This window comes from Euleptes europaea, chromosome 4 (genome assembly GCF_029931775.1).
Source record: "Euleptes europaea isolate rEulEur1 chromosome 4, rEulEur1.hap1, whole genome shotgun sequence".
Taxonomy (NCBI): domain Eukaryota; kingdom Metazoa; phylum Chordata; class Lepidosauria; order Squamata; family Sphaerodactylidae; genus Euleptes; species Euleptes europaea.
In genome coordinates, this window is record NC_079315.1 from 103,730,628 (window position 1) to 103,758,306 (window position 27,679).

The 27,679-nt window shown below is 45.8% G+C and overlaps 1 protein-coding gene across 1 annotated transcript; it reads left to right on the plus strand.

The window, feature by feature from the left end:
• C9 (complement C9) lies at positions 1-27,679 on the plus strand. The gene is made up of 11 exons (XM_056849060.1): positions 1-77; positions 4,128-4,245; positions 8,331-8,475; positions 9,922-10,072; positions 11,874-12,012; positions 14,723-14,941; positions 17,600-17,840; positions 19,892-20,017; positions 23,471-23,652; positions 25,443-25,671; positions 27,510-27,679. The coding sequence occupies exons 1-11, from the start codon at positions 1-3 to the stop codon at positions 27,677-27,679; spliced, it is 1,797 nt and encodes a 598-aa protein (XP_056705038.1).

Sequence of the window (27,679 nt, forward strand, 5' to 3'; positions counted from 1 at the left end):
ATGCATGCCTTTTTGCCTCTGATAGGGGCTCTGTGCATTTTAGGAGCAAATAGCTTTGTCTCAGGAAGCAAGAGAAGGTAAGTTGTTCATTTTTTATAACAAGCCACTGTCAATATGAAATATGGCTGCATTGCCGGAGTGGGCGCACAATTTCAATGTTTTTGAATCTTAGGCATGGTAATGATAATCCTTCCTGTCCATTTAATTGTAATATGTGCAAGAGCATCAGTGATGTCTAAGCCATCAGCCCTGTGGAGGCTTACTTGGAAGTCGGCAAATGGAACTCAGTAGGATTTACTTCCAAGTAAATGTGCGCAGGATTGGGCTGTTGGCAGTCCTTAATGCAAGACTGATTGGAGTCCTCTGAACTGAGATTTGTCTTGCGTGCTAGAATTCTGGATTGAAAACATCCATGCAGATATTTAAACATTGTGGAATGATTAAAATCTAACCTGGATCGGATTTGCAAAGAGGTATTCCACCTTGTATTAAGGAGGTACATTTCATATAATAAACCAACTATTTAAACTATCCAATTTTTAAATTGTTTCAATGTATAGACATTAAGAAGCTAATCTATCTGGCCCACATGCATATCCTTACATATTATCAGCTCTGCTACTGATTTTTGTTAAGAAAAACAAACAAGGTAATGTACGCCAGTGTCAGTCTTCCCTCCTCTCACCCCATCTTCCCCAGGAACCACCCCCAAATCTCCAGGAATTTTCCAACCCAGAGTTGGCAACCGTGTGTGTGTAAAGTGCCATCAAGTCACAGCCAACCTATGGCAATCCAGTAGGGTTTTCAAGGCAAGAGAATAACAGAGGTGGTTTGCCAGTGCCAATCTCTACATAATGACCCTGGTATTCCTTGGTGGTCTCCCATCCAAGTGATAACCAGGCTGACCCTGCTTAGCTTCCGAGATCTAATGAGATCAGGCTAGCTTGTGCCATCCAGGTCAGGGTCGGTCCTAAGTAATGGGAAAAGACCTCTGCTTGGTTTGGTTCATTGTAAGCTTCTCCCCACTCGTGTGTGTGTGGGTATGTGTGTTAAGTGCCATCAAGTCATTTCTGACTCATGGCAACCCTATGAATCAGTGTCCTCCAAAGTGTCCTATCCTTAACAGCCTTGCTCAGATCTTGCAAATTGGGGGTCGTGGCTTCCTTTATAGAGTCAATCCATGTCTTCTTGGGTCTTCCTCTTTTCCTGCTGCCTTCAACTTTTCCTAGCATGATTGTCTTTTCCAGTGACTCTTGTCTTCTCATAATATGACCAAAGTACAACAGCCTCAGTTTAGTCATTTTAGCTTCTAGGGTCAGTTCAGGCTTGATTTGATCTAAAACCCACTGATTTTTTTTTTGTTTTTTTGGAGGTCCACGGTATCCGTAACACTCTCCTCCAACACCACATTTCAAAGGAATCTACTTTCTTCCTATCAGCTTTCTTCATTGTCCAGCTCTCACACCCATACATAGTAACAGGGAATACGATGGCATGATTAACTTGATCTTGGTTGCCAGTGACACATCCTTTCACTTCAGAATCTTTTCTAGCTCCTTCATGGCTGCCCTTCCCAGGCTCAATCTCCTTCTGATTTCTTGGCTGCAGTCTCCCTTTTGGTTGATGATGGAACCAAGGAATAGAAAGTCTTCAACAATTTCAATTTCCTCATTGTCAACCTTAAAGTTGTATAATTCTCCTGTAGTCATTACTTTTGTCTTCTTGATGTTCCCCACTCCTACTATACAATCATTCAGTGCAAGGCACAAATCATCCCAGCCCCAACTCACAAGCATCTAGCCAGCTCTGTCCCTCAGTCTCATCCAATTCTCCTCCACCCTACAGCCAGTGTCTCAAAGGGCTTTTGCACATAATCCCCAACATAGCCTTCTCTAATGGACAAAAGTCCCCCCCTTTTTTTCAGAAAAAGAAAAGTTGGCAGGTTTCAATCCCCTCCCCCCAACCCAGAATAATTTTCTAAGCTAAGGATAGGAAGGAAGAGAAAACAACACTGAGAGCAATACGGAATTTATTTTCATGCTATATTTTTAATTATTTTCCTCTCCCATTTTTTTAAAATAAGCAGCTCCTTACATGCCCAGCTGCCCCCCCCCCCACTGTACCATTTTTTGTTTCCATCCCACAAAATGTGTCCATCTACACTAGTGGTTCCCTAAGTGGGCAGTACCACCCCCTGGGGGGGATTGCCTGGGGGGCACTAAGAGGCAAGAGGGCAGCAGGGGGTTGCTAGAGGTGGGCCCCTTCACCTGTGTTGTTCACAATAGATCAAGCTTTGGCACCATGCTGGCAAAATGGCTGGAAACTATCAGAATTTTTTCCCCAGACTTTGAAGAGCTGGTACTACTGGATCAAGTTCATCAGTTTTGTTGAAGAAATTTCAACTAAAAAGTTTTAACTTGATTTTGAATAGATGTGCAATTAATTGCTACTGTTTTGAAATTTTATTGTCATTATCTTCTTTTAGTGAGTCATACAAAGCCCTATTTTGAATCATGCTTTTTATAGGATAGGATAGGGGGCGCTGGGAACCAAGGGGGAACCAAGGGGGCGGTGGCCCAAAAAGTTTGGGAACCACTGATCTATTAGAAAGGAACTCTTCAGCCTCTGACCAGTAAAAGGTGTATCTCAACATCTCAGAATTCCCAGCAAGAGAAATTTGACTTCCTCTCCTTGACCTTAAAGCCTTTATCTCCCTGACTCTCGAGAATCTAACCATATCCCTTCTGTCAATGAAGGAGCTGTTTCCACTTCTCACCTCATTCATGCGTTTACCCTTAACCGAGGGGTAGGAAGTCCAACTAGACAGTGGGTAGCGCAGAGGTGTTAGAACCACAGACTTCCTCATCGGAGATAGGTACAAATTTAGACCAGGGGCACACCATCCTATAAAATGCTGTAAAAAACCCATACAATAATATATTTCCATTGTGAACATGAATTTCCCCTCCCCCACAAACTTACCACTTTTCCCTTCCTAAATGCATCTGCGAAATATGACCAGTCTGTCACCATTCTCTTGTATTTCTGGCAACACTCAAACCACTTCCTTAGGCACTCCCTCCCTTTGGGTTTATGAATTTCCCTGATGCAAGCGTGATCATTTTCTCAACTCGTGGGAGGGAACGGCAGATCCGCGTGTTCTGTACAGGGTGCAGATCATTTGTCTGCATTATGCAATAGTCCTAAATGTCAATAGTTTTATAAGTATACACAACAATGTTGAATTATATTTAAGGAATATTCCCAATTTAGTTAACACTGGCGTTTCTCACAGTTGGTTCATGTAGATCTCACCAGTTTGCCCACGGAATAAGGAATACTCTTCACTACTGGAACCCTGCAACTGTAGTCCTGGGGGGTAAATCTCATTAAACTCAGAAGAACTAAGTATCCATAGGATCAAATTATAAGGCTCCATTTGTGTATTATCACTGGGATACATCCCTTTTACAGTCCAAAAACAATATTTGAGCCAATACTGGCTGTTGTAAAGGCACCCAATCTCCGGTAACAGGATGAGAAAACTCCTCTGTTGTCACCGTGCTGCATTAAGGCGCGGCACAGTGACAACAGAGGAGTTTTCTCATTCTGTTACCGGAGATTGGGTGCCTTTACAACGGCCAGTATTGGCTCAAATATTGTTTTTGGACTATAAAAGGGATGGATTTGTAATTAGACCATGTTTTGATGTACGTTTTGGTGTTTGTTCTGTCTTATTGCATATTGTGTACTGAGATAGAATCAGATAACCATTATTGGCATAATAAAATTGATGTAGATAGATAGATAGATAGATAGATAGATAGATAGATAGATAGATAGATAGATAGATAGAGTAAGGTTGTTCTGTATTATGCTGTATGTTTGTGAAATAGAGTTTGCTATTTGGGCTACGTGCTGTCATTTTTGTGAGTCATCACCTGGAGGTTGGCAACCTGAGATCAAACTCACCCATATGTTTGTGCCTATTTATATGCACAACCATGCAGAATGCAACCGTTCCCCTTGGAGGTGACTGCCGCACTGCTAAGGGTATGTGTATGTGCCTGGGGGCCTATAACCCTCCCCCTCCAGTGCGGTATAAGCGTGTTTTGTTGTTCTGGTAGCTTTTCAGAGCAAGTCCGGCACAGGGTGAGAAGAGAACCTGGCGCTCCACCCCCCATCGATTGCTTGCTGGGCCAATGGAGTGAATGGGGACCGTGTAATCCATGCGGCAATGAAAAAGTAAGTGATTTCTCACTGAGCATGTGACTTATCTCCTTCTCAGCTTATGCAGATTTTTAATAGTGGTAGACTAGTGCATTTGCACTAGCTCAAAATGGAACCTTACCTCCCCTGTTCAGAGACATGAATAGATCCAAGCTCCTGGTTTAGGGACACTTTCTGCTTCAACAATCAGCTTCCTTGACCCATGACTAGGGTTTCCAACCTCCAGGTGGTGGCTGGAGATCTCCCACTATTACAACTGATCTCCAGGCGACAGAGATCAGTCCCCCTGGAGAAAATGGCCGCTTTGGTAGGTGGACTGTATGGCATTATACCCCCATTGAAGTCCCTCCCCTCCACAAACCCTCAAGCTCCACTCTAAAATCTCCAGGCATTTTCCAACCTGGAGCTGCCAACGCTATCCAGGCCCTAAGTAGAGGTTGGCAACCCTATGACCTTGATGTACTGGGTCTCAGAGGTCTGGTTTTGAAGATTCGTTTTTGAATATATAAAGAAAAAACAAGAAACCCATTTCTTGTTTTTGCTTTATATTGAGGAACACCATAATCAGGCCACGGGTAAGGAAGAATCCATTAGACCTGTTTGGTGTCAAGAATGTACTGAGAGCTGGAATAAGAACATAAGAAAGGCCATGTTGGATGAGACCAAGGTCCACCAAGCCCAGCAGTCTGTTCACACAGTGGCCAAACAGGTGCCTCTATGAAGCCCACAAGCAAGATGCAGCAGCATTATCCTGCCTGTGTTCCACAGCACCTAACATAATTGGTATGCTCCTCTGATCCTGGAGAGAATAGGTATGCATCATGACTAGTATCCATTTTGACTAGTAGCCATGAATAGCCCTCTCCTCCATGAACATGTCCACTTCCCTCTTAAAGCATTCCAAGTTGGCAGCCATCACCACATCATGGGGCGGGGAGTTCCACAATTTAACTATGTGTTGTGTGAAGAAATACTTATTTTATCAGTTTTGAATCTCTCACCCTCCAGCGTCAGCAGATGACCCCGTGTTCTAGTATTATGAGAGAGGGAGAAAAGCTTCTCCCTGTTCACTCTCTCCATACCATGCATAATTTTATAGACCTCTATGATGTCTCCCCTTAACCGCCTTCTTTCCAAGCTAATCGGCTTCATGGCTCTCTTCTAGCTCTTTATTGCTATAATTTTTTTAAAAACCTTTAATTAATTGCAAAGCCTAAATTAAAGGAACTGCCAGGATCCAAAGAGTAGTATATATTTTACTAGAGTTAGTAAAAAGATTGCCACCTGCTGATGAATAGAAGTATACTTTAAGAAGGTTGCTAATTGGTTGCTAAACCTGCAAATTGGTTTAATGTGACATGCTGAAAACGTTTTGTTTCTAAATAACATCATGGGGAAAGTTTAACTAGAAGATAAAGTGATTTTTCTTTAAATGACGTGTTAGGAGCTTGAAAGATTTCTTCTACGGAGCAGTAACACAAATGTACAAAAGGGCCTATTTATTTAAAAAAACAGAAAATGAATTTCGGCACAGAGATGGATCTACAAGTGGTCTTATATATTTGGCCTCCCCTTCCTTCTTGGCCATGTGACTGAAGTCTTACCCCAAAGATGAGCCAAAAGATGGCCAGTAGGCAGTTATGTTTCACTTACCTCCATCTATAGGGTTGCCAACCTCCAAGTACTAGCTGGAGATGGCCTGCTATTACAACTGATCTCCAGCCGACAGATCAGTTCACCTGGAGAAAATGGCCATTTTGGCAATTGGACTCCCCAAACCCCACCCTCCTCAGGCTCTGCCCCCCCAAATTTAATAAATAAATAAATAAATAAAAACATCCCGCCGGTGTCGAAGAGGGACCTGGCAACCTCATCCATCTACCCGAAAAATGCCGGTAAAGGGAGGGCCCAAAGTTCTGTAGCAGAATGACTAAGTACTTAACATCTACCTGGCTCCTGCATCCTAGTCACCAGGCCTCCAGGATCAAATGGCCTTTCTGCCCAATGGGTGAGCCAGAGTAGTCTGAGATAGGTTACTAGGCTGACATATATACCTACTGGGAAACCTGTCATAGAAAAGTAAGGCACTATGAAAACAAAAGATTTGTGGCACCTTGAAAATTGACAGATTCATTGACGCGGACGTTTTCATGGTCCGCAGCAAGCTTCATTGGATACATGAAGTGAAACCGTAGGGTGATAACGCATGGCTGTTTTGCGATTCTCCCGCGAATGTAGCAAATCTCGGTTGTCGTAACACATGATCATCTCCCGCATGCAGGTCCAACCCACTTCCATTACAAAACTTCCCCCTGGTTTTCCAACCCCAGTTTTGTCCTGAAAGTAAATAAAGAATCGCTGCAATTCCGAGTGCTTGCTGGTGCGTGTTTCAGCGCCCGGGTCGACTCCCCTTTCTTCCAACGCTCCCCCTTTGCACTTTCCCCCTCCTGCTCCTCCTCCTATTTCCCTTGTGGGGAAACTCTGGAACATGTTTGCCACTGCCTGGAATGTCTGTACATCTCCCTCCTGCTCCTTCATTCTTAATTTAAAAAAATAATAATTTTTTTGGGGGGTGGTATGTTGGTATACCAACAAATTGGATTGGGGGGGGGGCAGGTGATGCTTCGGTTTTTGATAAAACAGCAGTAACAAGAAACACGGAAGTGGAGCAGCGCAGCAGTGAGCTTTACCATTGCTCCCCTATACACTCACACACACACACCCCTCTGCTACAGCAGCCACTGCTGCGAAGGGGTACACAATGCGGGAAGGAACGAGAGTAGGGCTCCCCCCTCCCTGCCAGAAATGAAGAGGCAGCCCTCCTGCAAGGTCTGCGGGAAGCCTCCCCACCCCCACCCTCAGAGCTCTTTCACTGCCCAGGGGAAACAGCGCCTGCCTGCTGCCTCTCTGTTTTCATTTTGCAAATACGTATCTGAAGAAGTGAGCTGTAGCTCACGAAAGCTCATACCCTGCCAGAAATTTTGGTAGTCTTTAAGGTGCCACTGGACTCTTGCTCTTTTTTTATTTTGCAAAGGCAGAGAAAGGCAGATCTGAGAGGAGATGGGGAGGTCTAAAACCATGCTTACTAGGGAAAAAAACGGGGAATTTTTATGCTGATATGATGGTATACCGGCATGCCGGTATTAATTTTAAAAAAAATAAAAATAAAATAAAACCTTGGCGTTAGGTCAACCCTTAACCAGCATCAGCCAATCTCAAAGCAGTGACGAAAATAATGACCACTCCCTTACTATCCCGCGGCGCTGCACGTGGTAACATTCCTCCCTGATCTTTTGCGGGATTGACGCAGGGCGGAGTTCACCATGTGTTCAATTTTTTGATCTCGGGATAGAAAAGCATGAGACATGAGAGGGACGAACCAATGACATACTAGCCACGCATAAACGACCTTAGTCAACAGAAATATATACACAGCAGAAAGAAAAATGAAAGGTTTTCAAAGCACATTTTTCTAGCAGACTTTTGAGCTTTGCTTAGAAATGTCATACACTGTACTTCTTGCATATCACTATAGTTTTTTCCTTCAGCTGTGTATATATTTTTGTTGATCGAGGTTTCACTTCATGCATTTAATGAAGTGAGTTCTAGCCAACAAAAGTGTATGCTTCCATAAATCTGTTTTTAAGATGCCCCAAGTCCCCTTTTGGGTTTTGCTGCGAAGGACAGCGACCCTGCTTGGATTTGTAACCTTCCTTGCAAAACTGTACAAGTAAAAATCTTTTCTGACTGAAGATCCTATTTTGTGAAAATTGAATGGAATGATATAAAGTGAAACAATATGACAAAGAACAAACGTGAATTACCCTTGCCTGGGCCAGATTGTTACTTTCTCTTTAGAAATACCTTGTTTTGTTTGGTTTACAAGTTTTCAATAGCGAAAAAATGACCTTGAAAACGAAGTCTGATGTGTTAACTTCCAAAATAATGGGCTCCCTGATCCTTTGGGAACAGGGACGTTTACTAACCTTTTGTTTTCCTGGAAATTTCCTCTTCAGTTTCAAAAATTCCAGACACATACAAAGAACATAATTTTGTGACTGTTTCCCTGAGCCCTTGTCCTTCTTTTATCTCATCAAAAGTATCGCTCAAGAAGTGTCCTGAAGTATGGACAGTTTGGAGGAGAGCGGTGTATGCAGTCTCTGGGTGAAAAACAGAGATGCGTAGCAGACCAAGTTTGCCCTGAAGGAGAGACTGACTGTGGAAAGGACTTCACGTGTGCCAATGGTAGGCATTATTGTCTGAAAATATTGTTTTATGTCAACTTGGGGGATGATACAGTGCCACTATAATCAACAATGAGGCCACCCTCATGGTCTTTTCAGTGGTGGCACTGATGGGATGGATCTCCCTTTTGCAAAATATTCATACATGTCCAGCGTGATGTGGTGGTTTGGAGTGGTGGACTCTGACCTGGAGAACCGGGTTTGATTCCGCACTCATCCACATGAGCGGTGGAGGCAAATCTGGTGAACTGGATTGGTTTCCCCACTCCTACTGACGAAGCCAGCTGGGTGACCTTGAGCAAGTTACGGCTTTCTCAGAGCTCTCTCAGCCCCACCTACCTCACAGGGTGTCTGTTGTGGGGGGGGGAAGCTGATTGTAAGCCGGTTTGATTCTTCAAGTCAGCATATAAAAACCAACTCTTCTTCTCCTCCTTCTCCTCCTTCTCCTTCTCCTTCTCCTTCTCCTGTCTTTAGGCCTGCTCGAGGTATAGACTGTTTGTCCCACTGGTTTTTCTTTACAGTGTCTGAAGCTGTTCTATTTGTTTCACTATGTCACTTGTTCCTTTATTTTCCTTTTCAAGACTGTGTTGCTGTTGTCGTAATTTTATCGATTATTTGACCTGATCGGCCATAATCCTCTTTGGCTATCTTTCTCTGATAAAATGGCAACAGTCAATCCAATGTCAATAAATCCATACTGCCATGAGATCCTGTAGATTAGGTATAACATTCTTGTCAAGTTCAATGCTTAAAATTTGCCCCCCGCTATGAAGATTTGTACACATTTGTATGCATTTTGAGAATGGACAGATGAAGCAGCTCTCCATATGAGAGAGGGACATTCAGGAGTCTGTATTGAATACGGAAGCTTCAAAGCGAGGGACATGGTGTGGGAGGAAATGGTTTGAAGGACAAACTTCTCCAGTATTTTCTAGCCCGAGATGATCTTCAATAGCCTTGCTTTCTGTGCCCCTGCCTGCAGGAGTAAGTGGGGGTGGAGACCCACCTGGAAGTTGGCAACCCTAAATTTAGCCCTTATTCTGCACAAACAGTACTTGATAATTTGAGAGCCAGCGTGGTGTAGTGGTGGTTTGGAGCGGTGGACTCTGATCAGGAGAACCAGGTTTGATTCCCCACTCCTCCACATGAGCGGCGGAGGCTAATCTGGTGAACCGGGTTGGTTTCCCCACTCTTAGACATGAAGCCGGCTGGGTGACCTTGGGCAAGTCACGCTCTCTCAGCCCCACCTACCTGTCTGTTGTGGGAAGGGGAGGGGAAGGGAAGGTGATTGTAAGCCGGTTTGAGTCTCCCTTAAGTGGTAGAGAAAGTGGCATATAAAAAACAACTCCTCTTCTGCTTCTGCTTCTGCTTCTTGATGTTTAGAGCTCTCAAAATGACTCCAGCTATTTACAAGCTCGATATGATCGATTCTTTGTTCTTTCCTCAGGATTCTGCATCAAACAAAGACTGATGTGTAATACAGAAGATGACTGTGGAGATTTCTCTGATGAAGATAACTGTGAGGACATCAATCCCCGCCCGCCCTGTCGTGATCGCTTTATTGACGTTTCAGAAATTGGAAGGAAAGCTGGCCGTGGGTAAATGCTGGGGAGTCTGCAGGGGGAAGGATATGAAATGTACCTGATAACAGCAAATGAGAAGAACGTTATTGACTTACAATTCTCTTCTCTTACTCTTATTTTAATATGTAGGGAAATGACCTGAGATATATCAGAAAAGTTTTACATTCTTTACTCCCAAAATCTTTCTAGGAAGTTGATGCAGCTCTTATTCCCCTCTGGCATTTCTCCCAGAGCTTAACCCAACACTTTAACCACTTCTTCAGGCTTGTCACCAGCACAAGTGAACATCTGATTATTGGTGATACAGTTACCCTTTTAAAAATGCTGAATGCATGGCTTTCCCTTGTATGGCTGCTTGATCTAACTCAGTGGTTCCCGAACGTTTCAGACCACCGCCCCCTTGGTTCCGAGAACTCAACCCCAGCGCCCCCTACCCTATCCAACAACACAGTTGAAGGGGCCCACCTCTAGCGCCCCACTGCTGCCCCCTTGCCTCTTAGTGCCCCCCTAGGTAATCCCACTGGCCCCACAGGGGGTGGTACTGCCCACTTTGGGAACCACTAATCTAATTGATTGTATGGAAATGCCTCACAGTTCAACTTATATGAAACAAGTGTGAGACAGCAAATTACAGAGATGGCTCCATAATGCCACCCATCTGGCGCTGGTGGACCTGTGTGTGTGTGTGTGTGTGTGTGTGTGTGTGTGTGTGTGTGTGAGAGAGAGAGAGAGAGAGAGAGAGAGAGAGAGAGAGAGAGAGAGAGAGAGCTCTTGTTCTAAGGCTAGCACTGGAAAGGCAGAAGACCTTATGTATTTATTTACTTTATATCCTGCTTTTCTCCCAATGAGGGCCCAAATTGGCTTACGTCATTCCCTCCTCTGTTTTATCCTCATAACAACCCTGTGAGGTAAGTTAGGCTCAGAGTGTGGCTGGCCCAAGGTCACCCAGCAAGCTTCCACGGCAAAGTGGGGATTCAAACCTGGGTCTTCCAGATCCTAGTCCAACGCTTTAACCACACACAACTAGCTCTTAACCATGACTTCATCTGATTTGCTGGAATAACCAAATTTTGAGCACAGAAGCAATATTCTAGCTCACTCTAGCTCAGCGTAGAAACAATGACAATTGATAAATAATAGAAACCAAGAGCAAGGGTCATAGCATCTCAAGCATGTGAGCAAGATCAGCCATGAAATATCAGAAAGATACATGCTAGCAAACACACTGCACCACAAGTGAAATTGAGATATACCTAGAATGGCAATGCCTGTAGAAAATATTTGTATTGGTTAAGGTCATTAAAGGTAAAGAGAGTCCCCTGTGCAAGCACCGGGTCATTCCTAACCCATGGGGTGATGTCACATCCTGACGTTTACTAGGCAGGCTATGTTTATTGGATAGTTTGCCAGTGCCTTTCCCAGTCATCTACACTTTAACCCCAGCAAGCTGGGTACTCATTTTACTGATCTTGAAAGGATGGAAGGCTGAGTCAACCTTGAGACGGCTACTTGAAACCGATTCCCATTGGGCTCAAACTCAGGTCATGAGCAGAGCTTGGACTGCAGTACTGCAGCTTACCATTCTGCTCCACGGGACTCTATCCCTTAAGGTTATTAGTCATGTAAAATGCTGAATGTCTATTATTTCATGCCAAGAAATGTGTTCATGTGTTTGTATGAAAGTTGGAGGTTCACTGTTGTTTTTTAATCTTTCTATGTTTTGGGGGGGAACTGCATAATACTTGAATGGTATGAATAGGCCATCATTTGGAATAAATAAGATCCTAGGAAATACTCTTGTTCTATTTTCTTGCAGCATTAACATTCTAGGAATGCAACCAAAGGATACCCCATTTTACAATGAGTTTTATAATGGTCTCTGCAATCGGGAACGTGATGGGAATTCGGGCACCTATTATCGTAAGCCATGGAATGTTGCAGTTCTCAATTATGAAGTAAGCCTCTTTGCACAAACTGGGGTATCAGTAGGTTTTCCAACTGCCAGGTGGTGGCTGGAGATATCTTGGAATTACAACTGATCTAGAGGCAGTAGAGATCAGTTCACCTGGAGAAAATAGCCACTTTGGAAGGTGGATTCTATAGCATTATACCCCTTTGAAGTACCTCCCTTCTAGGGTTGCCAACTTGGGCTGTTGAAAAAAAAATTCGGTATAGTTCGGCTTTGGCAAAATTCAGCCTGTTTTTATTCGGGCCGTGCCGAAGTCCGAACTCCCCCACTTCGGATCCCCGAAATTCAGGGGGGATCCAGAGTTGGGGGGAAATTCGGCTCCCCGTGCGCCTTCAGGGGGATTCCCTGAAGGCGCGTGGGGGGCCCTTTAAACAAGCCCCTCTGCTCTGTTTGCGCAGGCAGCACAGAGGGGTTTAAAGACCCCCCCTCCCCACCTCCCGGGACTCCCGGGAAGGCAGGCAGGGGGCTGTCAAGCCCCTCTGCACTGTCTGCGCGGACCTAGCAACCCTACTCCCCTCCCCAAACACCATCCTCCTCATGCTCCACCCCCCAGGTATTTCCCAACCCAGGTATTCTCCAGGTATTTCCCAACCCAAACCTGGCAACCCTAGGTGTCATACGTGTTTCTATACTACACCTAGGTATGCCAGCTTCCAGGTGGGACCTGGGGATCACCTGGAATTACAGCTCATCTCCAGAAATCTGTCCCCCTGGAGAAAATGGATGCTTTGGAGGGTGGAATCTATGACACTGTACCCCACTGAAGTCCCTGTCCTCCCCAGGCTCCATCCCCAAATCTCCAGGGGTTTCACAACCTGGATCTGGCCACCTTACCTCCCCCATCCCTAGCCGGTGGCCAGGGGAGACATGGTAATCCTAACTACACCAGCTGATGTAAGTGCCTTTAGGCAGAACTACATATTACAAAGTACTTGGAGTAGTTACTTAAAAAAACAGAAATTGTATTTGGTCTCCCTGCTCTGTGACATCTAAATTCAACTTTCCCTACATCCTAACATCATTAAGGTGTGCGTGTTCATTTATACACGTTTACAGCATTATTGTAATATTGTCTGTTCACGACTTAAAGGACTTATAGAAAGAATTAACTCAAAGTGGAAAAAAACAGATTTATACAAAGAAAACGTAAGAACATAAGAAAGGCCATGCTGGATCAGACCAAGGTCCACCAAGTCCTGCAGTCTGTTCACACAGTGGCCAACCAGGTGCCTCTAGGAAGCCCCCAAACAAGATGACTGAAGCAGCATTATCCTGCCTGTGTTCCACAGCACCCAGTATAATAGGCATGTCCCTTTGATCCTGGAGAGAATAGGGATGCATCATGACTAGTAGCCATTGTAACTAATAGCCATAAATACCCCTCTCCTCCATGAACATGTCCACTCCCCTCTTAAAGCCTTCCAAGTTGGCAGCCATCACCACATCCCGGGGCTAGGGCTGTCGATTCGGTTCGTCCCGAACCGAAAAACAGCCTAATTTCCCCTCATTCGGCGGTTTTTAGTTCGGGACGAACCAAACTCAAAAAAGGCGGGAAAACAGGGAGCCGAATTCAGCGAGTTCGAGGTGTTCGGGAATAAATCCAGCAAATTTGGGGTTCGGGGCAGCAGCAGAGGGGCGGGGGGTCTTTAAACCCCTCTGCCCTGCCTGTGCAGACAGTGCAGAGGGGCTTGACAACCCACCGCCCCTCTTCCCAGGAGTCCCGGGAAGAGGGGCGGGGGGTCTTTAAACCCCTCTGCCCTGCCTGCGCAGACAGCGCAGAGGGGCTTGACAACCCACCTCCCCTCTTCCCGGGAATCCCGGGAAGAGGGGCGGGGGGTCTTTAAACCCCTCTGCCCCTCCGCGCCTTCACTGGCTTCCCTGAAGGTGCGCGGGGGGGCCTTTAAATAGATCTGCGCCTTCCAGCTGGAAGGCGCAGATCTGTTTAAAGAGCCCCCCGCACGCCTTCATGGAAGCCCCGTGAAGGCCCGCGGGGGGCTCTTTAAAGACCCCTGCGCCCTTCCCGACTCTTTGAAGAGGTGGGCGCCACCTGGGCAGGCGGCGCCCAGCACTTCAAAGACCCGGCCGAATTTTTCCCCAAAGTCCGGATCTCCCGCCGAATTTCAGGGATCCAAAGCGGGGGAGTTCGAACTTTGGCCTGAATTTAAAAGGGCCGAATTTTGCTGAAGCCGAACTTTACCGATTTTTTTTCTCAACAGCCCTACCTGGGGCAGGGAGTTTCACAATTTATCTATGTATTTTGTGAAGAAATACTTCCTTTTATCAGTTTTGAATCTCTTACCCTCCAGCTTCAGCAACTGACCCCGCGTTCTAGTATTATGAGAGAGGGAGAAAAGCATCTCCCTGTCCACTCTCTCCATACCATACATAATTGTATAGACCTCTATAGTCTGAACCTTTGTTTTCAAAAGAAGTAAAGGGTAACCAGTGCATTACATTTTTTGTAATGAGGCTTAAAAAATAGTAAAAACTCTATATGGAATATAAAAAGTGAAATCACGCCAGCACAAAAACAATCACCGGAACAATCAAGAATAAGAATGTCTTATAAATAACTATAAACTCTTTTTCAAGTGTTATGAGAGGGCAAAAACATTTCATTTTCATTTCTGTGATGCCTATATAGTCCATCATCTAATGAATGTAATTTCTATATTTTATACATTTCCCCCCTGAAGACAAAAGGAGACAAAAGTTTCTCAAATGAGAATTATGAAAACCAGGTGACTGCAGTGAGAGAGATGTACGCAGAGAGACATCAGCATTTTCAGGCTAGCTTTTCTCTGAAACTCACCCCGACTGAGACTGATGACAACACATCAACAGACGCCAATGCAGACTTCAGTTTTTTCGAAAACACGAGCATCTCTCACTTCTTGAAAGAGTCCAATGGAAAAGTAAGTTAATATCAAATGAAATTAAGGGGGATGGGTGTATTATTTCAGGGGTGTTGGCATCGGGAACGAAAAGACATTAACAGTGAGATCTTATTGTTGGCAAAAAGCAATTTAAAACCAACAGGATTGTTCCCTTGGTGTCCCAGCCCAGTAAGCACACCAAGGCAGGAGAAGGTTTAAAGATTTACTATTCAGCTGAGTAACAGGCTTTAGTCTAAAGGCAGCACTTTTAGTTAGGGTTGCCAACCGCCAGGTAGTAGCTGGAGATCTCCTGCTATTACAACTGATCTCCAGCTGATAGAGGTCAGTTCCCCTGGAGAAAATGGCCACTTTAGCAACTGGACTCTATGGAATTGAAGTCCCTCCCCTCCCCAAACCCCACCCTCCTCAGGCTCCACCCCAAAAATCTCCTGCCAGTGGTGAAGAGGGACCTGGCAACCCTACTTTTAGTCCAGCATAAGATTATATACTTGCTGTGGGTTATGTGTGTTAAGTGCCCTCGAGTCGCTTCCGACTCATGGCGACCCTATGAATCAATGTCCTCCGAAATGTCCTCTTTGACAGCCTTGCTCAGATCTTGCAGATTGAGGGCTGTGGCTTCCTTTATTGAGTCAGTCCATCTCTTGTTGGGTCTTCCTCTTTTCCTGATGCCCTCAACTGTTCCTGGCATGACTGTCTTTCCTAGTGAGGCATATCCTGCTAAAATATCCTTGCTAAAATGTCAATAATTACAAACGTCATTTTCTTCTCACCTTGTACATGCAATGTCCTGTTTCACCTACAGCACACCTTTCCATACGTTGCATGTTCAAAAAATGGAGGTGGTTTTGCCTTTTTGAGTGGGCAATTTACTGTGCTAATGAAGCAACGCCTCTATACTCTGGCCTTGTCAACAGGCTAATAGAACAATCGGTGCTCAGAGCAGGGCATGGGGGAGACTGTAAATACTCTGCACTTTCTCATCTCTTGACTCCTACAACCGCATCAGAAGTCTGTGATTCCACAGCTCCTTTCATCTACTTCAGAAAGCTGCTCTCATTATTTTCATTAACCCTTGGCTCAGGTCTACATTATGTATACAGATCTGTGGGTAAGTTAACGTTGGAAACAGTAGAACATATCCAAGTAAACATATATGGGACCGTAATTCTGCAACCTCTTGTAAATGTCAGTAAAAAAAAGGTAAAGGTAGTCTCCTGTGCAGACACCGGGTCATTACTGACCCATGGGGTGATGTCACATCCCAATGTTTACTAAGCAGACTATGTTTATGGGGTGGTTTGCCATTGCCTTCCCCAGTCGCCTACACTTTACCCCCAGCAAGCTGGCTAGGTACTCATTTTACCAACCTCTAGGGTTGCCAACCTCCAGGTACTAGCTGAAGATCTCCTGCTATTACAGCTGATCTCCAGCCAATAGAGGTCAGTTCACCTGGAGAAAATGGCTGCTTTGGCAATTGGACTCTATGGCCTTGAAGTCCCACCCCTCTCCAAACCCCTCCCTCCTCAGACTCTGCCCCAAAAGCCTCCTGCCGGTGGCAAAAAGGGACCTGGCAACTCTACCAACCTTGGAAGGGTGGAAGACTTGAGTCAACCTTGAGCCGGCTACCTGAAACCGACTTCCGTGGGGAACAAACTTGGGTTGTGAGAAGAGCTTTTGACGGCAGTACTGCAGCTTACCACTCTGTGCCACGGGGCTCTGAAATGTCAGTGCTTGGTGGTAAAAAAGAATTCTCTACAGGCAGAAAATACCAGGAGCAGTCCCTGGCATTTCTACTTACAGGGAGCTCAGGCATAGATCTAAAAATCAGAACAAATCGAGCACAGCAAGCTGGCCCGATGTTCTTCTGATACACATCACACATATGCCAGCAAATCTGGAGGGAATGAGCCAACAGTTGTAGGTTTCCGACAACCAGAAAAAAACGCTAATTGAAATGTACAAATATAGAGTTTGCCATCTTTTTACTGGCAAACCTTCTTGCCTTCAACAACTGTACAATAGGCTTAAAAAAAGCAGTTAATGCTTTTTCTGGCATGTGATGCGATTTACTTGTGAACTTCTCAAAGGTGAAATATGAAGCTTTTGCCTTTGAAGACCTGAATTGAAGTGGTTGGCAGGTTACAGCTTCAAGGTGCTATTCGCTTCATTCAAGGTGCTGCTCGCTCTAACACACTATGCAGAGCTGTTGCAGTTTGACTTGTGGAATCCTGGGGTCTTAAATTATGAGCCCATGGAAATCTAGGCCTACTTGCATAACTGCAATTCCCAGAATCCCTTGCAGATGAAGCAGTGACTGTTAAAGCAGTTGAAGCAGTCTATAATATACATACGTAAGTGCCATCAATTCACAACTGATTTATGATGACCACAGCAAGAGGCCTTCAAGGCAAGGGAGAAGGAGAGGTGGTTTGCCATTGCTTTCCTCGGCACAGTCTCCCTTGGAGGTCTCCCTTCCGAGTACTGACTCTGCTTAGCTTCCAAGATCTGATGAGATCAGGCTTTACCATGTTGCCTTCCCTCCTGTCTATAACATAGACCACACGAATATTACAGATTGAAATGCTCGTGTAAGTTTGAATGGTGGCAGAGTCTCCAAACCCTCCTTTTCTTGTTAGAGAGAGGATGTAAGAATAATCTCCTCATTTGGCATTACAGGACCAACACTTTCTCCATGTAAAAGGAACCATAGAACTGGGAAATTTCATAATGCGAAGCCGTGACATCCGGCTGACTGAGACGTTCCTTGATGATTTAAAATATCTGCCCAGCGATTATGACATGGGAGAATATTTTAAATTTCTGGAAACACACGGGACTCATTATGCACGAACGGGAACGGTCGGAGGAAAGTATGAACTACTGTATGTGCTGGACAAACAGAGTATGAAAACGAAAGGTGAGGGCTCCAAATGAAAGATCTTCTTTTTCACACTAATCTGGTTCTGCAGCAGCACAACTGAGGTTATAAACTGAACACCATGTCCCTCGAGAAGCTTCCATTCTGTTGGCCTTGGTCACAACCTCATGTTCCTTTGATGGTCTCCTTGGGGAAACAGCTATACATTTTTTTAAAATGATTCATTTGATTTATTGATTTTATCATCTGCCATTTTCCCTAGGAAACCAGTTCCCTGCACATGCACCCAGGGTAAAAGGTAAAGGTTCCCTGTGCAAGCACCAGGTCATTCCTGACCCATGGGGTGACATCACATCCCAACATTTACTAGGCAGACTTTGTTTACGGGGTGGTTTGCCAGTTAGCCTGAGAGAAAAGCCCCTCCCATAGGGTGCACCCTTCCACACTCCTTATCTTTGAGTAAGAATTACCCTACTTGATGGACTGGTCAAATTTATATTCATCATAATATTTATGCCCCATCTTTCCTGCTGGCTCCAGGTGGCAAATTCTGCAGATGTGTTCCACCCAAACAGCTCCCAGGGTAGGGCAGCATCGTGGAGATGTGATTCCTACGCAGCTCCATAGGTTTGTGGGGTAAAAACTGGATGAAGGTTAGCCAATGAGGCCCATGGCTAAGTGAGAAGTTTCCCTAGTCTAGATATAAAGCATTCTGTCTACTGGTGGAAAGTGCTGTCAAGTCGCAGCCGACTTCTGGAGACCCTGTAGGTTTTTCAAAGCAAGAGACATTCAGAGGTGGTTTGCCATTGCCTTCCTCTGCCTAGCAACCCTGAGATTTCCTTGGTGGTCTCCCATCTAAGTACAAACCAGGGCTGACCCTGCTTAGCAGTCAAGATCTGATGAGGTTGGGCTAGCCTGGGCCATCTATAGGGTTGCCAACTGCCAGATATTAGCTGGAGATCTCCTGCTATTACAATTGATCTCCAGCCGATAGAAATCACGTCACCTGGAGAAAATGGCCGCTTTGGCAATTGGACTCTATTGCATTGAATTCCTTCCCCTCCCCAAACCCCGGCATCTTCAGGCTCCGCCCCCAAAATCTCCTGCCGGTGGCAAAGAGGGACCTGGCAACCCTAGCCATCTAGCACCTACTAAATAAGTGCCTGTTGGGGAGGGGAGGTAGGTGTTTTTTTTTTTTTTTTTTGCACTGTAGTAAAATTCGATCTGTTAAACTTTTCCTGTTCCATATTATACAGGGATAAAAGCAGACAGAGGTCATTAACGCATGGTCGCTTTAACCGTTACCTCATTCCTTGTCAGCTCAACCCTGTTTCAACGCAAAATGAACCTGACTTTTTCCATTTCTCTTCTGGCCCGAATTAAACCGTTCCTCCTGGCTCATTCCAGAATCACTGAGTGAGCGTACAACTTTCTCCGGTTGAGCTTCGCCCCACCCTTTTCCAAACCCCTCTTCAAGGCAGCATGCAGATAGCCAAACAGGGGAAGCACAGAAGATTGGCTTCTCTCACAGCCAATCGTGAAGCGGTGTGTAATGAGGCAGGGATTCAAGTGCTTCCTGCTACCTTGGAGCTCTTTCTGAGCAAAAAGAAAGGCTTGCATTTCTCCTCCCCCCCCTTCTTTCAGATTGCTCCGTTTTTTGTTTTTTGTTCTTAAAATGCTTTTTTATGCGGCAGTTGGGTTTGGGAGGGAAGGAAATATTCTCTCGTGAGGTAAGCCAATTACAGAGTAGCATTTAAAGGGGTGGGACTTGATTTGAACTTGGGAGACTGTTTTTCTGTATTTGTGCCTCCATTAGCACACAGTTTCGTCCCTGATCATTCCAGCCAATGCATACAGTTTCCCCCAACCCAGGTTACTTTGATCCTGGCTGAAACGGGGAATAAAAGTTAAAGCGACTGTGTGTAAATGACCAGAATTTATATATCCTTGCTAAATATTTTATGAACATAACTAGATTGTCACGATGGATATAATTTCCATGCAAATTGTTTTTGTTCTTCGCGATTCAAGAAATTTGGTATTCCACATTCTCACCTCTCTGATCATGTCTGTTTAACTTGCAATTGCAGGAGTCAGTGCAGAGGATGTAAAAGCCTGCCTGGGATATAGTGCAAAGTTGAGTTCTACTTCCACAGGTTTTGATTTGAATACTGAAGTTAAAGGCGGTGATTGTAAACAAGCAACCATTAAAAAACGTATGTATTTTTTGGTGTTTTAAATCCAAAAGCAAAAGAACATAGGTATTTTAGTGTTCATTTACAGTTTCCCTTTCCAGAAGGAGACCGACGTAACCAATGGAACCGAGACTGCAATTTTACAAAACAAAAAAGTTTTAGAATGTGTGCCAGGGTGGCCAGCATAGTGTGCTATAGCAAGTTGGGCGGGGCCCATTGGTCAATTACCACTCATTGCAGAGGCAGTAGAAACAGCCGGGCACCTATGTAGGCATAATACAGTAGCCAACTTTGTTATTGTCATACATGCTGAATAATGCGCTTTCAATCCACTTTCAATGCACTTCAACAGTCGTTTGCAAGTGGACTTTGCCTTTTTACACAGTACAATCCGTTTGCAAATTGCATTGAAAGTAGCTTGAAAGTGCATTACTCATATGGTTGCCAGGTCCCCCCTCTCCTCCAGCAGGAGGTTTTTGAGGCGGAGCTGAGGCAGTGATTATGTGTGTGCGGCCGCGATCACATCACTTCTGGTTTACACCCAGAAATGCCGCATCGCAAGGGGCCTTTTACCACTCAAACTGGGGAGGGGCCATGGCTCAGTTGTAGAGCGTCCGCTTCGCATGCGGAAGGTCCCAGGTTCAATCCCCATCATCTCCAGTTAAAGGGACTAGGCAAGTAGGTGATGTGAAAGACCTCTGCCTGAGACCCTGGAGAGCCGCTGCCGGTCTGAGTAGACAATACTGATTTCGATGGACCAAGGGTCTGATTCAGTAGAAGGCAGCTTCATGTGTTCAACATCCTAATTTACACCCGGAAGTACCACATAGCAATGGGCCTTTTACCACTCAAACTTCCAGTTTGGATGGTAAACAGCCCCTTGCGATGCATTTATACCCGGAAGTGCCGCATCACAACTTGGTAAAAGGCCCGTTGCAATGCGACGCTTCCGGGTGTAAACCAGAAGTGATGTGGTGCAGCGTGCAGGCGTGGGTGCACGCTGGCCCGCCGCCCCTCAGCTGGTTGGCGAGCAGCCGGGTGGATTGGCGGGGTTTTGCCCGCCACCACCGGGTGCTTGGCAACCCTAATTATTCAGAACGCGTGCACTTCCGGCAAGCTACCCTTTCTTGGTCCTGCCTGTGATGCCCTCACATCCCTCTCTCCCCTCCATAGTTTAGCCCTTTGTCTGAGGGTATGTTCTAGCATTCCAAGGTGTAACTGCCCAGACTAGCCACCTGCATAGCGTAGCCAACCTCCAGGCATTTCCCAACCCGGAGCTTGCAACCCTACACCTGCAGCCTAGACACCCACGGCACAGCCAGTCTCTAGCTACAGGGGCTCCATTCTTCTGTCTCTGCATCCCACTGATCCAGAACTCTGCCAAGAGAGTCTCCTCTTGCCCCTGCTTTCTGACTTCAGGGTCATCTTGACCCAGGCAGTTGGTTCGTTCTATCACAGAATATAGAAGAGATTCATAATAATCATAGGATGACAAGTAATGAGAATTGCATGGGCTAGTTTTGGACTTTAATTCTGATGCCCAATTTGCTTTAAAGGTGCTTGAATGTACTCATAGCTCAAGGTCGACATCTCAGGGAGCCCAGCGTTCACCAGAGACGCTCGGAGAGCCAACCCCTTCAGGAATTGGGATACTGCCCCTACAGGCCTCAGTGACATTACAGGGGTTTCTGGGAAGATATCCAATTCCTAATGAGAGGAGCACGTGAATATAAGTGCATAAGAACATAAGAAAGACCATGCTGGATCAGACCAAGGTCCATCAAGTCCCGCAATCTGTTCACATGGTGGCCAATCAGGTGTTTCTAGGAAGCCCACAAACAAGACAACTGCAGCAGCATTGTCCTGCCTGTGTTCCATGGCACCCAATATAATAGGCCTGCTCCTCTGATCCTGGAGAGAATAGGTATGCATCATAACTAATATCAATTTTGACTGGTAGCCATGAATAGCCCTCTCCTCCATGAACATGTCCATTCCCCTCTTAAAGACTTCCACGTTGGCAGCCATCACCACATCCTGGGGCAAGGAGTTCCACATGGTGGATGCTATCTCATGACAACCATGTTCTGCTGCCTCCTCCCAGGCACTTTCGGGGGATACTGATGGTTCTTTTTTTTTAATGTCATAAGGCTTGCTGCTTTGCCAAGATTTATTTTATGGGTCTTATGTCTGTCTGGTTTTTTAAAAATATATATATATTCCATACTGTGTTTTATTGGCTGTGGAATGTTGACTGTTGTCCACAATGTGAATTTGTTCGTTGTCAAGGTGCCTCGGGTCTGTTTGTTATTTTGGCTACAACAGACAAACCCTTCCAAAATGTATTATAGTTTTGTAAGCAGCTTGCAGGTGGTGGTGGAGGGGGGAGAATTTGACAGAAAGACAAGATACAAATCTTTTCATTGATGAATAAATGTGGTGGATTGTGCAATGCTCGTAAAATATATCTTTATCCCAAGTGCAGGTGAAAATAAAATTAAGTGACTCTGCAGTTTGTCAGCCCCCTTTCCATTGTCTCATTGGCTTAAGATAATGTGGCTGTGGTGAGCCAGCTCCTTTCTGAGAATCCCCAATCAATAGGGTTCACAGAATCATAGAGCTGGGACCACATCTAGTCCAACCCCCTGCACAATCCAGGAAATTCACAGCTACCTCCCCCCGATACCCCCAGTGACACCCTACTCCATGGCCAGAAGATGGCCAAGATGCCCTCCCTCTCATCATCTGCCTAAGGTCACAGAATCAGCATTGCTGACAGATTGCCATCTCACCTCTGCTTAAAAAACCTCCAAGGAAGGAGAGCTTACCACCTCCCAAGGAAGCCTGTTCCACTGAGGAACCGCTCTAACCGTTAGAAAATTCTTCCTAATGTCTAGACGGAAACTCTTTTGATTTAATTTCAACCCGTTGGTTCTGGTCCAACCGTCTTGACCAACAGAAAACAACTCAGTACCCTCCTCTATATGACAGCCCTTCAAGTACTTGAACATGGTTATCATATCCCCTCTCATTCTACTCCTCTTCAGGCTAAACATACCCAGCTCCTTCAACCTTTCCTATTAGGACTTGGTCTCCAGACCCCTCACCATCTTTGTTACCCTCCTTTGGACACGTTCCAGCTTGTCTACATCCTTCTTAAATTGCAGTGCCCCAAACTGAACACAATACTCTTAGTGAGGTCTAACCAGAGCAGAGTAGAGCAATACCATCACTTTGCATGATCTGGACACTATACTTCTGGTCCACCACCAGCGGGAGATTTTTGAGACAGAGCTTGAGGAGGGAGAGGAGGTTTTCAATGCTATAGAGCCCAATTGCCAAAGCAGCCCTTTTCTCCAGGTGAACTGATCTCTATTGGCTGGAGATAAGCTGTAATAGTGGGAAATCTCCAGGTACTACCTGGAGGTTTGCAATCCTACCAAGCAACCCACTTCCTGTTTCTGTCCTCTCTAGTGGGCAACTCAACTAGAGGAGCCATTATCCACAATGTGATCTCTCGAATTCAAGGAGGGACAACTGTTGTTTTAGAACGGCTGAAGGAAATGTTATCGGTGAAAGACAAGACAGTTGACATAGAGGACTACATACAGTGGGCTGCAACCATCCCCGAGGCCCCAGCTGTCATCGAATATGAAGTAAGAGGATTTTATCCCTGAACTTATGTTCCTATGAATAGGATGGAGATGGAGAGACAGTTGCGGCACAATTGTTTGTTTGCCAATTTAGAAGGCTTTAAGAGGGGAGTGGACATGTTCATGGAGGAGAGGGCTATCCATGGCTGTTAGTCAAAATGGATACTAGTCATGATGCATACCTATTCTCTCCAGTATTGGAGGAGCAGGCCTATTATGTTAGGTGCTTTGGAACACAGACAGGATAATGCTGCTGCAGTCGTCTTGTTTGTGGGCTTCCTGGTTGGCCACTGTGTGAACAGACTGCTGGACTTGAGGGATCTTGGTCTGATCCAGCATGGCTTTTCTTATGTTTACTTCTTGTATAGCTTACCTCCTCACTGAGACTCAGGGTGGATTACAAAATATAAACACAGTGCAACCACATAGTGTAAGGTGGTTGGTCTAGATGCCCTTGCGATCCCTTCCAGCTCTATGTTTCTGTGTTTCCTAGACATCTTAAATGACAATAGTTGATCGCATCTGGTCGCAGAGCCAACCAAAGTGGAAGTGATCTTGGATTTGGTTCTGAGTGGAGTGCAAGACCTGGTGCAAAATGTAGGTGTTGCACCAGTTAGTAGCAGTGTCCACAACACTAATAAGTTCAGAATTTGTGTCAATGAAAAATTATCCCCAAAGTCCAAAACAGTAACATTTAATTTCAAAAGAGAGAACTTTACAAAAATAAGGAGACTAGTTAGAAGGAAGTCAAGAGGGAAACACAAGAGAATCAGATCCCTAGAGGATGCTTGGAAGCTATTTAAAACCACACTAAAACCTCTGTATTAGGATGTTGAACACATGAAGCTGCCTTATACTGAATCAGACCCTTAGTCTGTCAAAGTCAGTATTGTCTACTCAGACTGGCAGCAGCTTTCCAGGGTCTCAGGCAGAGGTCTTTCACATGACCTACTTGCCTAGTCCCTTTAACTGGAGATGCCGGGGATTGAACCTGGGACCTTCTGCATGCCAAGCAGAGGCTCTACCACTGAGCCACAGCCCCTCAAAAATGTTGCAACAGTTTTAGCCATGTTTACCGAATAGTAACCATTACAAGTTATTCAAGAAGTATGTCGCGCCGCGCCTGGCCCCCGGCAGTCCCCGAGGTCTCTGCCCTGGAGAGGGGTGGGGGCGGGGGAGCCTCCTCGGCCTCAGACCAGTCCAAGGGGGAGTCAGAACTTTCTCCCCCCTCGGACGTTGCCAGGTTGCTGGCCAAAAACCTCCTTCAGCCTCGATGCAACCCCTTTCTGGCTTCCTCCCTGGCCTCGGCTCCCCTCTCGCCTTTTAACCCTCCCCGGCCAGAGAGGCCCCGCCCCTTCCCTGCTACCGCCCCCGTTCCCCGCCTTCCCCCAGTGCTTGATGGCCGCCCGTGCGGCTCTATCGGGCTCACCGGCAGCTGCAGCGGCCCTCCCTCGACCCGGCCGCGCCCTCCCGACCATCAGCTGGTGAGAGGGGCGGGGTCCGCCGGGCCGCGTCACTCCGGCTGCGTCGGAGCCGGCTGCTCCTGGCCGGGTTGCTTCTTTCTTGGGCGGTTGCGCCCCGTCCAGCCGGCTGCCTGGGAAAAGAAGGGAACCGGCGTTGAGGCCCCCCCCCGACTCTTCCTGAGGGGGCCGTGTGATTCCGCGCGCTCCTCCCGCCTATCCAGTGAGTGTCCTGGGGCCTGGGGGGTCGGCATTGGGGAGACAGCGGCCCGGGAGCCGGCCTGGAGGCCCGTCCCGGGACAAAGTAAGTTTACATTTTTTGTTTCTCTGCAGCCGCATCCAATCTCTGAACTTGTACCTCTGAAGCTGCACAATTCCTATGTAAAGAAACAAAATCTGGACCGAGCAGTGGAGGACTACGTAGCTGAATACGACGTGTGCAAATGCCAGCCCTGCCAAAATGGAGGGACCGTAGTACTGGTGAATGGAGAGTGTATTTGTGGATGCACTCCCTATTTTAAAGGAGTGGCCTGCCAGATACCCAAATCAGAGTTTGAACCAGGTTAGCAGCATAGTATCATAGAATCACAGTTTGAAGGGACCACCAGGGTCATCTAGTACAACCCCCTGCCTAGAAGATGGCCAAGTTACCCTCCCTCTCATGATCTGCCTAAAGTTATAGAATCAGCATTGCTGACAGATGGCCATCTAGCCTCTGCTTAAAAACCTCCAGGGAAGGAGAGCTTACCACCTCCCGAGGAAGCCTGTTCCACTGAGGAACCGCTCTGTTAGAAAATTCTTCCTAGTGTCTAGACAGAAACTCTTTTGATTTAATTTCAACTTGTTGGTTCTGGTCCAACTGTCGGGGGCAACAGAAAACAACTCAGCACCATCTTCTATATGACAGCCCTTCAAGTATTTGGAGATGTTTATCACATTACCTCTAAGTCTTCTCCTCTCCAGGCTAAACATACTCCAGCTCCTTCAACCGTTCCTCATAGGACTTGGTCTCCAGACCCCTTATCATCTCTGGACATGTTCCAGCTTGTCTAATTCAAACTTCCAGTATATCAAATTACTTTTGTGACTATACAGATGTAGATGGAACAAGGATTTGACTCTATCTAGTCTTAAAAACCACAGTTCAAGAACTTAGAATTTAGTTGAGGATTCTTTGGGTTCTGGAGAACATAAGAGGTGGCTTTCTGTGGAGTCAAATCCTTGTTCCATCTACTTCTATATAGACTATTTTAGCCAAGATCATACAAAATACAGATAACTATGTTCCTAGAGTTCCAACTGCAGGTGGAGAAAATGTATGCATGTAGGAGTGTTCCTTCATATAACAAAAAACGTCTTGTGCACAGAAAACCACTTGTCGCAAAGAAGAGTTGTAGCAGAGATTTATCTGTGCTGAATATATCATATTTTTATTGCTCCTCACCCCAGTCTGAAGTCTCGAATGGTATGATCTTGGAACAGTTTTTACCAATTGCTGTTTTGTGGAAATTAGACCTCGGCCTGCATGGTGAAAAAGCTCAAAGGTGTCCAAACAATTTTAAAGTTTGAATTTTCACTGAGACTCTTGTCTCCAGATACATAATGTTATCGGTTACCCTTAGCTGAGTGGGAAAGACAGCATTAGCTGTCTCCACCAGCAAGCAGCAGCAGCAAAGTCATCTGACCCCCCCACCCAGAACAAAGCCATTCCTCCATCTATTGCATAGATGTGGGAGGTGTTAATATTGTGCTAGCGCTGCTCTTCTGCCACGATTAACATGACAATAGGGTTGGGGTCAGTTTTCCCTATTGTTTAGAAAGGTGTCGTGCCAGGGAGTTACTTTAGGATTTCTTGCCAGCCACTAAAATTGAGCAGCTTTGAGGTCAGAGCATTTGTTTTTAGAGACCTCATCTAGCTCTGAGCCAGTGTGGTGTAGTGGTTAAGAGCAGTGGACTCTAATCTGGAAAACCATATTTGATTCCCCACTCCTCCACACGAAGCCTGCTGGGTGACCTTGGGCCAGTTACAATTCTGTCACAACTCTCTCATTCTCACCTACCTCACAAAATGTATGTTGTGGGGAGGGGAAAGGAAGGCGAGTGTAAGCTTCTCCTCTCCTCCTCCTCTAAGATGCAGTGATTGCCAAGATGACTTAATTACATATGATACCACAGTTTGCATTTGCATTTATTGTTTTGAGACCTCAATTGAAATCCAGTAGCACCTTAGAAACCACAAAGATTTTCAGGGTTTAAGCTTCCGGGAGACAAAGCTCCCTTCATCAGATACAAATAATTAGGTATGGTCAGATCACTGAATATTATTATAGCGGCTGTTCAAGTATTGTGAAAATTCGGCTGTTGCGACGAATTAACAGTTGCGCTCTGATCTTCATACAGGACAGGGAGGCACTAACGGAGGCTGGAGCTGTTGGTCTAGCTGGTCCCCGTGTGTGAGAGGAGAACGTACGCGGACAAGAGCATGCAATAACCCTGCACCTGAATCGGGGGGCCAGCCGTGTGCAGGCGCTGCCTTAGAAACAGGCTACTGTGCCGAGACAATCAGATAA

What these genes read in the sequence shown, in the direction of transcription:
- C9 (XM_056849060.1), top strand. Translation starts at nt 1, where the DNA reads ATGCATGCCTTTTTGCCTCTGATAGGGGCTCTGTGCATTTTAGGAGCA. An exon ending in GGACTTCACGTGTGCCAATG is followed by an intron (nt 8,476 to 9,921) that starts GTAGGCATTATT and finishes TTCTTTCCTCAG; the next exon opens with GATTCTGCATCAAACAAAGA. An exon ending in ACAGAGTATGAAAACGAAAG is followed by an intron (nt 17,841 to 19,891) that starts GTGAGGGCTCCA and finishes TTGCAATTGCAG; the next exon opens with GAGTCAGTGCAGAGGATGTA.